Below are 14492 nucleotides of genomic sequence, written 5' to 3' on the forward strand. Positions count from 1 at the left end.
TCATATATGTCGATTTTAATTTCAAATTCTATTCCAAAGCTTCAAAAACATGCAATTCACTTTCAAAACCTTGTAATTCATGCATGCAAGTACAATTCATCTTCCAAATTCAACATGGATGAGATAATCTTGCGCAAAAATGGTGAAACTCGACAAAACTATGCATGCATGTATGAATTGACTCTAAATTCAACAATCTTAACTCGATTCTCTCCTTTAATCATATAATCTTTTTTTATTTCACATTATAGGTGGCTTAAATTCATGAATTGAGAATTAATTACTCACCTAAAGTCTTGAATCAAGCCTTCACTAGCCAATTCTTGAATTCTTCTACACAATCACCTTCAAGCAAAACCTTCAATTTTCTTGTTTTCTCCCTCAAGATGAACTCTCTCTCTCTCTCTCTCTCTCTCTCTCTTTATATATATATATATATATTCTCTACAAAATTATGAGTGTGTTTTTTAGCCTAGTCACATATTCAACATATATATATATACACTTGTGATTAGCTTTGCCTAATTAAGCAATCTTAAGATTAACTAATCCCACTTAATTCTAATTAATTTAATCTAAATGAAATTTTAATCAAACCTCTCATTAGGCTCTAAAAATTACGTTGATCACAATAGACTAATCAATTTTGGTTTCTGATACCATTAAGGCCTCAATTTTCAAATCAAAACAAAAATCATAACAAATTTTTGTACGATCAACATATATGAAATCAAAATTATATTAATCACATAATACGTGACGGGGTTGTCACATTTGAAGTGTGAAAAATGGATTGGAACCGCCATAATTGCGAAGAACAAGAAGTTGCAAATTTGCCCAGATTTCCCACACATGCGACACCAAGCACCACATGTGCAATTTTCCCTCCGCACATGCAGTGACCCAACCCAGAACCAAATTCAAGACTGAAAAAAGGCACGTGAAACCGCACGTGCAATTTCATTCTCGCACGTACAAAATCTCCCTGTTTAACCCAACTTCAAATTGGCATATCTCTTCATCCGGACTCGATTTTAAGCTATTCTTGAGCCTAAATTCAAGTCCCGAAAGTCTAGTTTTCAATGGTGTGGTCTCACATCCAAATTCTAAGTATACAAAGGGATATGTCCAAATTAGTGAAGGCTGCTCACTTTCTTCCTAACCGTTTCATGCTATTTCCTCTCCTAAGCTAGTTTCCTTTTGTTTCTTCCTATTTCCTTATCCCTCAAACATTTAGACATGATATTTTCAATACAAAACATATGAAATTGTTGTAGGATACCAAACGCTTCTCAATATGCATATTTGGTACATGATTAACACTTGAATTTGAGCTTAGAAAGATTCGAAAACATTAATTTAAGTCACGAACATTTAGGGACATTCAAAGTATGTCTTTGGCACACGCTTTGTCATTGATCCATATTTACAAAAGACTTGAATTAAGCCTAGAATAGCATTAAACACTTATGAGAAGTTTAGGGAAACATCTAACCAAGTTTAGACATTCGGTTTGTCATGTTTGCACAAATAAACTTGGTACTTCAATGTCGCAACCAACACTTGAATTTAAGGGATTAAACGATGTAAGTAAGAACTAAGAAGGCATTAAGTCACTTAGAACACTCTCACTAATCTAGAGGTTTACAAGTTAAGTCATAACCAAGCCTTGAACAATTTAGGAAAGAAGTTAGAAAACATTAAACACGATTAAAACACTTGAATTAAGATTAGGATTTGCAAGTTGAATTGAATTTCAATGCTTGTTCTTGTTTTGTGTAGGTTAAGCTTTGAAGAAGTTACACCCTCGCTCCCAAAGCCATTTGTGAGTAGTAATTCAATAACGCTATGTTTGTCAAACTATGTTTTCAATGAAAAACTTGATTATGTTTACAAGTCTTGATATGTTTTCTTATGAATGAACATTCTATATTCTTTTATCATGTATTTAGATGACATTCATGGATTAGGCCCACAATTGGGGGAATATCCAATCAGGCCCACTATTGGGGGAATAACCAATCATGTATAATGGCCGAGCTCACTTTATTATTTTTAGTCGGTACCTGGGCCAGTTAAGCACCTTGTATTCCTTGAAATGTCCATCCCTATATGTAATGTTTGCAAGTCAAGTATGTTTTGTCTTGTTCAAGTTAAAGTTATGAACAAGTTATGTTAAACATTATATTTCTAAAGCTCATGGATGTTCATTCGTTTACCGCCTTACTTTATTACTATTCACTAGGCAATGGCTCACCCCTCCCCTTTATATATATATATATATGTAAGTGACGAAGAGCTTGGATATGAAAAGAAGTTAAATTAGAAGAAAGACTAGTGTGCTTGTGTTGATTTCAAGTTATGACACATGTATTGTATTTTATTTTATCATTTAAGTTATGTAATAATGTAATGTAATGAAATTAAAAAGAATGTATGCTTTCATTTCATATAGTTATGCACTACTCTAAATGGGTGTTGTAAATGGACTCAATATAACAGGTAATGGCTTCCGTACACCTATTAAAGAAAATTTTCCCCAATTATATTAAGAGTTCGTCTTGTTTTTACTTTGTTAGGCCTTTGGTAGTTGAGGACTATTGGCTAATCACTACACCATCCTGTTTGGGTGGGTTGGGGTTGTGACAGCTATATCAGCTTGGTTTTGGAGTGACGGTTCACATTATAGCCAGATTTTTGGGAAGACCATGGTTTGAAGCTTAAGAACTAGTTTATGTTCGGTTCTGATTGATTTTAAGATCGAAATCATAATTTTAGCTCAGCCTCGTCCAGGTTTCTTAAAGTTCATGTCAACACTTGGGCTTAAAGGATGCCTAATTGGTTTTTACACCCAAAATGAGCTCAAACACTCATTTGACTACCCCCAATGCGTGTTAGGTGATCGAAGACATCAGGTTTAGGCAGAAAAACTTAGATCCGTGATGGTAAAATCGCAAGGAACAAGAAGAATATAAAGAACACAAAGAACAACTATGGAAATAGGTGACGATTAAGAAGAGCTTGCCGTTGCAAGCCTCGGATGATGATCCAATCGAACAAAAATGCTCCAGGTGGAATAGCGACACTAGTGATGCAAAGTAGATCAATCAAAATTGTTGGGAAATTGCTTTGGTACGCTCTGGTTTTAGCTCTGAATACTCCAATTAAAATGAGCAGTGAAGGACTTAGAGTGTATGTATTACCTATATATAGTAAAGGTGAAAAGGCGTCATTTTTTAAATTTCGGGATTCATGCGGAAGACAAGACAGTCGTATGGAACCAATGAGAAAGAGACACGTGTCCAAGATGGGACAGGGTGTCAACGTGGTAGGTGAAAAGATCAGACAGTTGTAGGCTTAGGTCAGCTAGATTCAGGAACTGGACAAGAATTTAGCTTGGTAAGGAGAGGTAATCACAGCCATGCTAAAGCAGCACGAATCTTCGTTTTATACCACACAACCAGACTAGCATGTCGTCTCGAATGTTGGACCAAGTCTGGTGATGAACTTGGATTGTGGGCTAAGCTGAGCTCGCGCCTCTGTAATGGGCCAGGCTAAGTTGGAATGAGGCCACAAGCATGGATTGGGCTGAGCTAGAGCAAAGCCACAAGCATGGACTGGGCTGAGCTAGAGCAAAGCCATAAGCATCAGTAGAGATAAACTAAAGTGCAGTCACAAGTATGGGCTGAAATGAGCTAGCTTGAGGTCGCAATCATACACTGAGTAAGCGGCCACAGGTATGTGCCGAGCTAGGCTGGAGAGGTCCATTCGGGTGGCGAACATGCAAAGTTAGCTCGGCTAAATATATTCAAGAGTCTTGAAGAGCTTTGGTCGAGCTAGTGAAGTCGGCCGGGCACAAGTCGGTCTGGGTAAACTCGGCGGCATGTGGGCGGTCGAAGTTAGTTCGGCTAAATATGGCTCGGTCAAAGTATGCCACATAGCCCAATAGAGTGCATATGGGAGAAACCACTTAAAGTACGTGTCAATACCATTTAGTAGTTTGGCGAATGTTGTTTGGTAGTATTGATGCACACACATGTAAGGAAATGAGAAGAGAGTACATCCACGCATCCAACAAAGGACAAAAGAAGTAGTGCACGCACAACCTTGGAAAGCAAGGCAGCAGTTTAGAAAAGGCGCACGACTTCACTTAGAAAGGGTAAGCAATCCTACACTATTCACTCTCTCTACATTCTTTCATCTCCCAAGTGTGCTAACTTGACCGTTAGAGGAGTTTCCGGTAAAACACTTGCCGGGTAGCTCACCTTTGTTGTGTTTTTAGAAAGCAAGACGTCGTTTGGAGCAATACGAGCTTGAACGCAAGAAGTACGAACACGACGAATATTTCCTACCCATACAATATACATTATGAGAATGGTGTTGGCTTGGTTGATGGTGTAGTTTTGAAATGGGGGAGAATATTATTCTCTATGTGCCATTTTTCTTTTTTTTTTTTCTTTTTTTTGGGTTAAATAATCTTGAGAAATGCTCCTGGCACTTCTTACTTGCCTTGCCTTTACAATTATACAAAATGAAACAACCCAAACAAAGAAGAACAAGGTCGTCTCTTGAACCTGCGGATTGGATTGAATTTCCTTAGCTGGCAGTTATATTAAGATTAAAACAAACAAATAGAGTAAAATAAAAACAACAAGACTCTAAAGGTTCGAACAAACAACCAAACAACAAAATTATAAACCCTAAACTTTAAAGGGTCAGTTATTATATTACTAGCATTAAACCCGTACATACATGGCTAAATATTTTTATATTTTTTAAAATAATATATTTTCATTTTTTTTTTTTTTTTGGAAAAGAATAACGATAAAAAATTACAAAATATATTCCACATAATAGTAAATTGTCGACAAATAAAAATACTATAAATACTACTAAACAATGTTGTAGAAAATTACTATTTATGTAAAGGAGACAAGTTTGACGACTGTGAATAAAAATATTATAATTATAGCTTCCCTAATTAATACGTAATTATTATCCAATTATTTTTATCAGCCCTAATTATCCTACGTTTGAGCATTATACATCCAACAAAATCTTTTAAAAAAAAAAAAAAATAGTTGATTGAAATCCAAGTGAAAGATACAAAAATAAATAAATGTTATTTACAAAACAACATGAACAAAAATGCCTTCCATTTTTCACATGACGTTTTTTGAGAATCACATGACATGTCGATGTATTAAAAATTTCTGGTTCTTGATTCTTGAATGTCTGCATTCTTCAGTGACTTCATCCTTGGCAATTGTGTTTGTGGTTGGCACTCCATTTTTTTACCGGATCCATTTATGAGTTATTCGAGTTTGATCTTGATTCTACTTCAATTCGATTATATATACATGTTGACACAAAATTTTATTTTTATGTTGATTGTGACTTATTGATTGTGGTCAAATCTAATCTTATTATTGCACGTCGATTCAGACTATAAATTATCTTTCTAAATGATTATGATCATATTTTATTATCTTAATCATTTATCATTATTATTATTATTATTATTTGTTATATTGCAGAAGGCATAGCAGTACTGTGCCCTTTGCCCTTGATTACCAATCGTGCAAGCATTGAGTGGGTGATTGTTGGTGTTAAGAACGTGAGTTGCCTTCTCATAATAATGTGCCAAAAGATATTCAGATTGATGAAAGCAGTCTGGGATAGTTACTTTGTGTTGGAACTATCGACGGCCTATAAATAAATAGAGGAAGATACAAGCAGAGGCATCATCAACACCTAAACACAACTCAACTCAACTCATACAAAAGTGAATTCTAAGAGTAGTTCAATCTTAGTTGGTTACAATTTCTCTGTCGATTGATACTTTTACTATTTCTTTATTATGCTTGTTTTAAGTGATAATTTTACCAGTTTAATATCAACTCAGTTCCTTTTTATTCTTTATTTAATTGCCTCCAAAGAAATATTTGATCTGTTTTAACGGATAGAACTCAACAATATTGTCTAGTCTATTATTATTATTATGGAAAATTTAAATATTTTCCGTCGATTGACTCTAAACATAATTTGAAAACTTGTTTGGTTATTATATACTTTGAAAATAATTTTGAGATAATTTGTATTTTTTATTTTTATTTTTTTGTAATTAAATAAATAAATGCGAGAGAAAATTGATTGATTGATTGATTGATGTAAATGCACAATGTGAGAGAATGAGAGAAAGAGCGGAGAAAGAAAACAATTTTTAAAATTGTAAACCAAACAAAAACATTGTTCAATCCAAAATTTGTTTTAAAAATTAAACCAAGCACTACAACAGTACTGTTGAGTCAAAATTCAACCAAATGAGTTTAATATCCCACTTTTATCCAATCGATACAAAAACTACAATCACATTTTTTTTTTTTTTTTCTCTATTATTTTTTTGATAACAGGTAGGAAAGCAAGATTTCAACTTCCCTTACGGGAGAAAGAAAGAAATTGTGTGACGATCTAACCTTCTAACATTTGAGCTGATTTTTACCATCTTTGGGTCTACGCTTTGGCAAATTGAATATCTCTCTTCAAAACTTCCTCTCATCTCCAAGCCCTTAAACACTTACTCGAGCCTCCCCCTATGCAACCTTAGTTAATCTTAGGCTTTGGACGACGAGGCCTCAGCACAATCCAGAGAACAAAGAGCACAACCAAAAAAGCAGGAATAGTAGTCATGTCGAAGTCAACCTCTACTTTCCTCTCACTGGTGCAGTGAATTGGGTGAAGATGCACCATAGTTTCTTTCACATACTCGGTAAACCTGCAAATGAAGAGAGAAGAAATGCAACTCCAAAATAAAAAAGCCAATTTAACAACACAACACAACACAACAAAGACAAGTTTATGTTCATCCGGCATGCCTATTAATTAGAGTGAGGGCATTTGAGAGTAGGAGGATATACAGCACATTTAAAAAGAAGAGATTCCAGTCCCTGCATGGTGTAGTAGGTACACATAATTTTATTATGTGTGTGTGTGTGTGTGTGTGTGTGTGTGTGTGTATAAATATATATGTGTGGGTGTGCTGTAGGTAGATTTTCGTTGGGGGGATGTGGCAAAACATGTCAACAGTGCACAAGATCTCAAGACCAGGTGAGAGATAAAGCAGCGGGCCCAGAGAGTGGCTGTGGAGTCAGTCAAAGTATGTGTACACATTATTATAGAATGATGTACACATTTTTATTTGTAGTATTAAGACACATGCTCCAAGCTACTTGTCCGTAATTTTGGGAGAAGTAAAAGAATAATGTGGTTCTTTCTGGCAGGAAACCATACCTTATAGGCTTAAGAAACCAAGCTTCTAAAGGTTCTACAACCACCTAAATTATGGGGAAAACTCAGTGTGTGTAATGGACACAAGGCAACTTGATTGGAGTGGGATGAAGGGTAAAGTCCCACCATAGGCCTAAAGCATTCAACTTGAATATCCTAGCGCTAAGAAGCACGGATAAGACATGGAACACAGATACCATGGTTTCGAAAACCGGATCGGACTAGCCGGTTTGTTAAAATTGAGATATTATTGATTGATATTGATATTTACTGTCTATTACAAATGGTTCCTTATATAGATGTAGGTGTAGTGGATGGTGTGTAGTGGATGGTGATAGTGGTGTAGTGGGTTAGGTTTAGTGGAGTAGGTGAGGTGGTAGTGGTGTAGTGGGTTAGGTTTAGTGGAGTAGGTGAGGTGGTAGTGGTGGTAGGTGATGGGAAATTCTAACAGCCCCCCGCAAACTCAAGGAGGATAGAAACTAACCAACTTGAGTTTGGAGAGAGTAACAAAACAAGAAAATACATAAAAATAAAAGAGGATAGGAGACACTGTATGGTGGTGTCATAACGTCGTAGAGGACACTGTATGGGGGTGTCATAACGTTGTAGAGGACACTGTATGGGGGTGTCAAACCGATGTAGAAGACAGTTTATGGGGTCATGTCGGACCGTTGTAGAAGACAGTTTATGGGGTCATGTCGGACCGTTGTAGCAGACAATGTTGTGACAGTTGTTGTGACAGTTTACGGAGTCTTGCTGGACCCTTGTAGAAACTAACCGAAATCTAAGTCGGGACAGTTTACAGAGTCTTGTCGGACCCTTGTAGAAACTAACCGGAATCTATGTCGGGACAGTTTACAGAGTCTTGTCGGACCCTTAAAGTAGCTAACCGGAATCAATGTCGGGACAGTTTACAGAGTCTTGTCGGACCCCTAAAAAGTCGCACCCTCAAAAGGTGTGCCCAATTTTGTCAAAAGACGTGCCATAAAAAGGCGTGCCCAATTCATCAAAAGGCGTGCCAGACATGATGGCGAGGCACGTGGGCGCCTTGGCTTGCGTGCCCGTTTTGTCGTCTAGTGGCAAGAGGCGCGCGATGCGCGGATCGACCCTGGCTATTTAACCAAGGTTGAGGCAGAGGCTGTGCAAACCAGTTTGAAACCTCTGAATTTTGGCAGTCTGAAACACTCTGTAAACCCTACACTGAAACACTTAGCAACCCAAAACATGGCCTCTTCTTCCCGTCCAGCTACCCAGAACCTGCTCACGCTCTTTCCAGAACTGAACGAGCCCACAAGAGAAATAACTGGTGCGGTGGCCAGTGAACCTCAACCAAACACCTCTGGTTTTGCTCCATTGAACTTTCCGATGCGGTCGGTGGAGCAAAAAATGGCGGTGCAAACTGATATTGAGGCCAATCAGTATACTCTGAAGTCATGTGTGGAAACCATGACGGCGGTCACAAACTTGTCAAACCGGCTGCAGAGTAGAACAAATGAGGTGCAGCATTTAAACGCCCAACTGGCTCTGCTCCAACGCATGTATAAGGATGCGCGAGCAGAGATAAGTGTGCTAAAGGCGGAAAACAAGGAGCTGAAGCGGAAGGCCACCGTGATGTTCCGATTTGGAGGGCCGCCATATGCTGTAGTGGAGGAGCAGGGAATGAACGTGCCCAGTGGAGTGGAAAACACGGAGGCAACACCGTCAAGGACCGCCCAGGACGGAGGTAAAAAGAAGAGACCGGCGGCAGAGTAGGTCGGTGGGTGGCCGTCTGCAGAAAAGAAAACAAAGCCATTTTTTTTTTTTTTTTTTTTTTTTTGTGTAAAATTGTGATCGGGGTTGATCCCTGAGATGAATAAAATAGGGTTTGTTGTGCAAAGCTATATGGTATGAATGGAATTGGAAAAAGATGAAAAATAATGTGAAAGAAAAAATAAAGAAAGAAATAATAAAAATATATTTGAAATCAAAAAATGAAAGATGGGGAAAATAAGGAAAGTGGTTTGGAGAAAATAAATAAAAATAATGGAGTTTGAAATCAAACGGAGGAGAGAGGATGATGTTTTTTTTTTTATTTTTTATTTTTTATTTTTTTTTTATTATTATTATTATTATTTTTTATAATATAATAAAAAGAGATATATATATATATCAAATAACGAAAGTGGGGAACAAGGAGTGCGAAGCTTTATAATAAAATAAAAATAAAAAAAAGTTTGGGCGGTGGATGCAAAGTGAGGAGAGAGAGTGGGTGTAAAGTGATGTAAAGAAAAAATAAAGAAATAAAAGAAGAAAAGGAAAAAAGTTTGATGTCGTGTGTTTTAAAACCATATCAAGGCCAATATCAGGAGGGACTGGAGGCATCACAGGTAAATCATTTTGTTTATTTTGTGTGCTTTGTTGTTTTATGCTATTTTATTTTATTTATTTATTTATTTATTTTTTTTTTTTTTGTTTGGGGAAGTGAAAACCGTGTGAATGGGTATAATAATAATAATAATAATAATAATAATAATAGAAGAGAGAGTGGGGGACATGATGATGAGGATAAAAGGAATAAAACAAAAAAGTGGTTGTGATGTGGTTGATGTTTGTGCTCGGTGGACTAGGAGAGAGAGAGAGAGAGACCAAGACCAAGGATTAAAGAGCACATGCAGTACTGTATGAACCATCCAGATGAAATAAGTAAGCTGTCCAAACTGAAGACTCAAATAACAGAGGTCAAAGGGATAATGATGGACAATATTGAGAAGGTTTTGGATCGTGGGGAGAAAATTGAACTCCTGGTGGATAAAACAGAAAACCTCCAGTTCCAGGCTGACAGCTTCCAGAGGCAGGGAAGGCAACTACGACGGAAGATGTGGCTGCAGAATCTCCAAATGAAGCTGATGGTGATGGTGGAGGATGAAGGCAACACAGATCTGAAATCGAAGGCGAGGAATAATCTTTCTTCTTCAGCGACCGATTCAATGGCGGATTGCGTGGCAGAGAGGGAGAGAGAGAGATGGCGAGGAGACCGGACGAGGAATACGATTACTTGTTCAAGGTGGCGTTAATCGGCGATTCAGGGGTCGGTGGAGTCTGTGATGAGCTCCACCGAGACAGATAGTGATGAGGAAGGTATGTGTAGAAAATAAGCTGAATAGGTTGAGGTCCGGCGGACGGCCAATGCGAGATTGCCGCCCGCCGGGGAAGCGAAACTATTAGGTTTTAAACCTGCTCTGATACCATGTTAAAATTGAGATATTATTGATTGATATTGATATTTACTGTCTATTACAAATGGTTCCTTATATAGATGTAGGTGTAGTGGATGGTGTGTAGTGGATGGTGATAGTGGTGTAGTGGGTTAGGTTTAGTGGAGTAGGTGAGGTAGTAGTGGTGTAGTGGGTTAGGTTTAGTGGAATAGGTGAGGTGGTAGTGGTGGTAGGTGATGGGAAATTCTAACACGGTTCAACCACAAACTGAGCTTGATTCCAATCCGAACACCCCACAGAAACCACCTCAGACTGAAAACTTGCCTATTTTGGTTAAACTGTCCAAATCGGCAATTCAACTGGCAACCCATTCAAACTGACCATAGTTCATAACAACTACCCATATTTAAAGAAACCATTAGTCTGTTCAAAAATGTGCAGAAGGGTTTTGAACACATGGGTGTTGCTGCTGCTGTAACCACTGAACAAACAATTTGGTGGTTAATATTTGAGCAAACAAAATTAGTTCTTACAAGAAATTAATGTATAAAAAATTAAAATAATTTGTTAAGAACCAAATAATATCCAAAAAGAGTTAAAAATTCCAATACATATTTCACATATATATGTGTGTGCGCGCACGCGCGCTAGAAAGTGTATTTGTTAGAATTTACCATCACCTACCACCAATTTACCATCACCTACCACCACCTACTCCTCACCTACTCCTCACCTACTACACTCACCCTCTCCTATATAATGAGCCACTCACCATTTGTAATTCACAACAATCAATAACATCAATATATACATAATTTATTCTCTCTCTATCAATTTTTCTTACATGGTATCAGAGCTAGGTTAAGAACTTAGTATTTTTCGCTTCACCGGCGGGCGGCAACCTCGCCTTGGCCGCCCGCCGGACCTCAACCTAGTCCGCTAGAATTTTCTACACATACCAGCCTGGGAACGGTAATCTAGGATTAGATTTTGTTGAAGGCAACAATGTCACAGCTCTGTACGTATTCATTGATAGGCTCGACCGTGAGTGTTTCTTCTATGAGTGTATCCACTGAAACAAGGTCATCCACTATAGTCATCATGATCTCAACAGCAACTAGTTTTGATGCTCCCCACAAGAGACCAGGTATCTCAATGCTCCGAACAGCCTCTTCCAGCTTCTTCATATCTGTCTCATCATCCCAAGGTTTCACATCCAAAAGAACAGATGACTTTCCACTCTCTTTCTTCTTGGCAGATTTTTTAGCTGCTGCCTCCCTCTCTTCTGCTGCCTTCTTTTCCTCCTCAGTCTCATCACCAAAGAGATCCAGGTCATCATCATCATCTCCAGCTGGTGCTTCCTTCTTGGCTGGAGCTGCTTCTATTGGAGGACCTTGGCCGGCTATTCTCACGCCAGCAGCTTCTCCAGGGAAGCTTGGGGCTAGATGCGAAGAGACGCAATGGCACCACTGGGTTTCTCCAAAACTGCTGCGTATACCTTGACATCATCCTTGATGACGATGATCGATATCAATGAGGAAGATAAAGAATATTGATCGCAATCAGAGGCGGAGAGAGACGGTGAAATCAATCCTCATAAACACTTCACACCCATTTTTCTTTTATTTCTTTAATCCCACTTCTTCTCTCTCTCTCTCTCTGAACGGCAGTGGAGGATATTTAATTCAAGTGAAGGAATCTGGATTACACACGCCTGTATATGTCATCATGTTCTCCACTTCCTTTTCCTCTCCTCTTTTCCGATTCTCCAACTCATACTTTTTCTTTTTCCTTTTTTTCACACACTCAGCTGTTCCCACCAGGGCACATGTTTTAACTCATACTTTTTCTTTTTCCTTTTTTTCACACACTCAGTTGTTCCCACCGGGGCACATGTTTTTGCCATTAATATATTATTATTATTAATTAAAAAAAAAAAAAAAAAAAAAAAAAAAAAAAAAAACATGACAGAAATCATGCTGTTCTTAACTCCTTTCACTTTCTTTATTTATTTGTTTTTTAAACAGCACCTTTTGCCCACACCATTTCACACTTTTCTTTTATTTTTCTATATTACCATCATGCACCATACAATCAACACCATGTGCTGTTTCCACCCACTTTTCTTTCTTTCTTATTATTTAAAAAAAAAAAAAAAAAAAAAAGAAGCAACAACAACAACCACACCCACAAGCGGGATTTTTCTTCTCTACTCTGCCGCCGGTCTCTTCTTCTTGCCTCCGTCCTGGACGGCCCTTGCCGGTGTTGCCTCCGTGTTTCCCACTCCACTGGGCATGATCACAACTCTCTGCTCCTCCACTGCAGCATATGGCGGCCCTCCAAATCGGAACATTACGGTGGCCTTCCGCTTCAGCTCCTTATTTTCTGCCTTTAGCACGCTTATCTCTGCTCGCGCATCCTTATACATGCGTTGGAGCAGAGCCAGCTGGGAGTTTAACTGCTGCACCTCATTTGCCCTACTCTGCAGCCGGTTCGACAAGTTTGTGACCGCCGTCATGCTTTCCACACATGCCTTCAAAGTATACTGATTGGCCTCCACATCTGACTGCACTGCCATTCTTTGCTCCACCGACCGCATCGGAAAGTTCAACGGAGCAAACTCCGGGGCGCTTGGTTGAGTTTCCAGTGCCACCGCACCAGTTCTCTCTCTCGTTGACTCGTTGAGGTCGGGAAAAAGGGTGAGCAGCCCGCGGGAAGACGATGAAGCCATTTTCTAGGCACCAGAGTGTTACACAGTATCTCTCTCAGAATTCTCTCTCAGAAAACAGAGTGTTACAGAATCTCTCTCAGAAATCTCTCTCAGAATATCTCTCGCAGGTTTTTTGCCTCAGCCTCAGCCTCTGTCTTATAGCCGAGGCAGCCACGCGCATCGCGCGCCTCTTACCACCAGCCGACAAACGGGCACGCAAGCCAAGGCGCCCACGTGCCTCGCCATCATGTCCGGCACACCTTTTGATGAATTGGGCACGCCTTTTGATGGCACGCCTTTTGAAAAATTGGGCACACCTTTTGAGGGTGCGACTTTTTAAGGGTCCGACAAGACTCTGTAAACTGTCCCGACATTGATTCCGGTTAGCTCCTTTATGGGTCCGACAAGACTCTGTAAACTGTCCCGACATAGATTCCGGTTAGTTTCTACAAGGGTCCGACAAGACTCTGTAAACTGTCCCGACATTGATTCCGGTTAGTTTCTACAAGGGTCCGACAAGACTCTGTAAACTGTCCCGACATTGATTCCGATTAGTTTCTACAACGGTCCGACATGACCCCGTAAACTGTCTTCTACAACGGTCCGACATGACCCCATAAACTGTCTTCTACATCGGTCTGACACCGCCATACAGTGTCCTCTACAACGTTATGACACCCCCATACAGTGTCCTCTACAACGTTATGACACCCCCATACAGTGTCCTCTACAACGTTATGACACCACCATTCAGTGTCTTCACCAATGGTCTGACACGACCATACAGTGTCTCCTATCCTTTTTTATTTTTATGTATTTTATTGTTTTGTTCCTCTCTTCAAACTCAAGTTAGTTAGTTCCTATCCTCCTTGAGTTTGCGGGGGGCTGTTAGAATTTACCATCACCTACCACCAATTTACCATCACCTACCACCACCTACTCCTCACCTACTCCTCACCTACTACACTCACCCTCTCCTATATAATGAGCCACTCACCATTTGTAATTCACAACAATCAATAACATCAATATATACACAATTTATTCTCTCTCTATCAATTTTTCTTACAGTATTGAAATATAAAAAATGTATAAAAGTGTATGAGAATATATATATATATATTAACATTTTCCTTATTTAAATACGAGTGAGATATAAAATTTGATTGAGAACTAAAGTTGAGACTAGCATTGGTTTTTCTTTCATGTTTGTCTTTGGTGATGGATGTTCAAGAAAAAAAAATTAAAATGTAGTTCATAATTATTTTTACAATTTTAGTACTTACATTTATTAAATTTAT

General features: G+C 38.7%; 1 protein-coding gene and 1 pseudogene across 5 annotated transcripts in view; both read right to left on the reverse strand.

Moving 5' to 3' along the window:
• Positions 1-6249: 6249 nt before the first annotated feature.
• LOC114305509 (uncharacterized) overlaps positions 6250-14492 on the reverse strand; it is a 72481-nt gene continuing 64238 nt past the window's right edge. For 4 of the 5 annotated variants that reach the window (XM_082903726.1, XM_082903725.1, XM_082903728.1 and 1 more), the window contains exon 25: positions 6250-6775. In XM_082903726.1, the coding sequence (XP_082759852.1) occupies positions 6604-6775 (172 nt within the window). In that variant the 3' untranslated portion in view covers positions 6250-6603. The remainder of the gene's footprint in view (positions 6776-14492) is intronic. The other variant, XR_014349762.1, reaches the window with a different exon arrangement.
• LOC145806271 (elongation factor 1-beta 2 pseudogene) lies at positions 11275-12585 on the reverse strand (annotated as a pseudogene).

The sequence above is a fragment of the Camellia sinensis genome, chromosome 13 (assembly GCF_055761805.1).
Source record: "Camellia sinensis isolate YWXY chromosome 13, ASM5576180v1, whole genome shotgun sequence".
In the NCBI taxonomy this organism is placed as follows: Eukaryota; Viridiplantae; Streptophyta; class Magnoliopsida; order Ericales; family Theaceae; genus Camellia; species Camellia sinensis.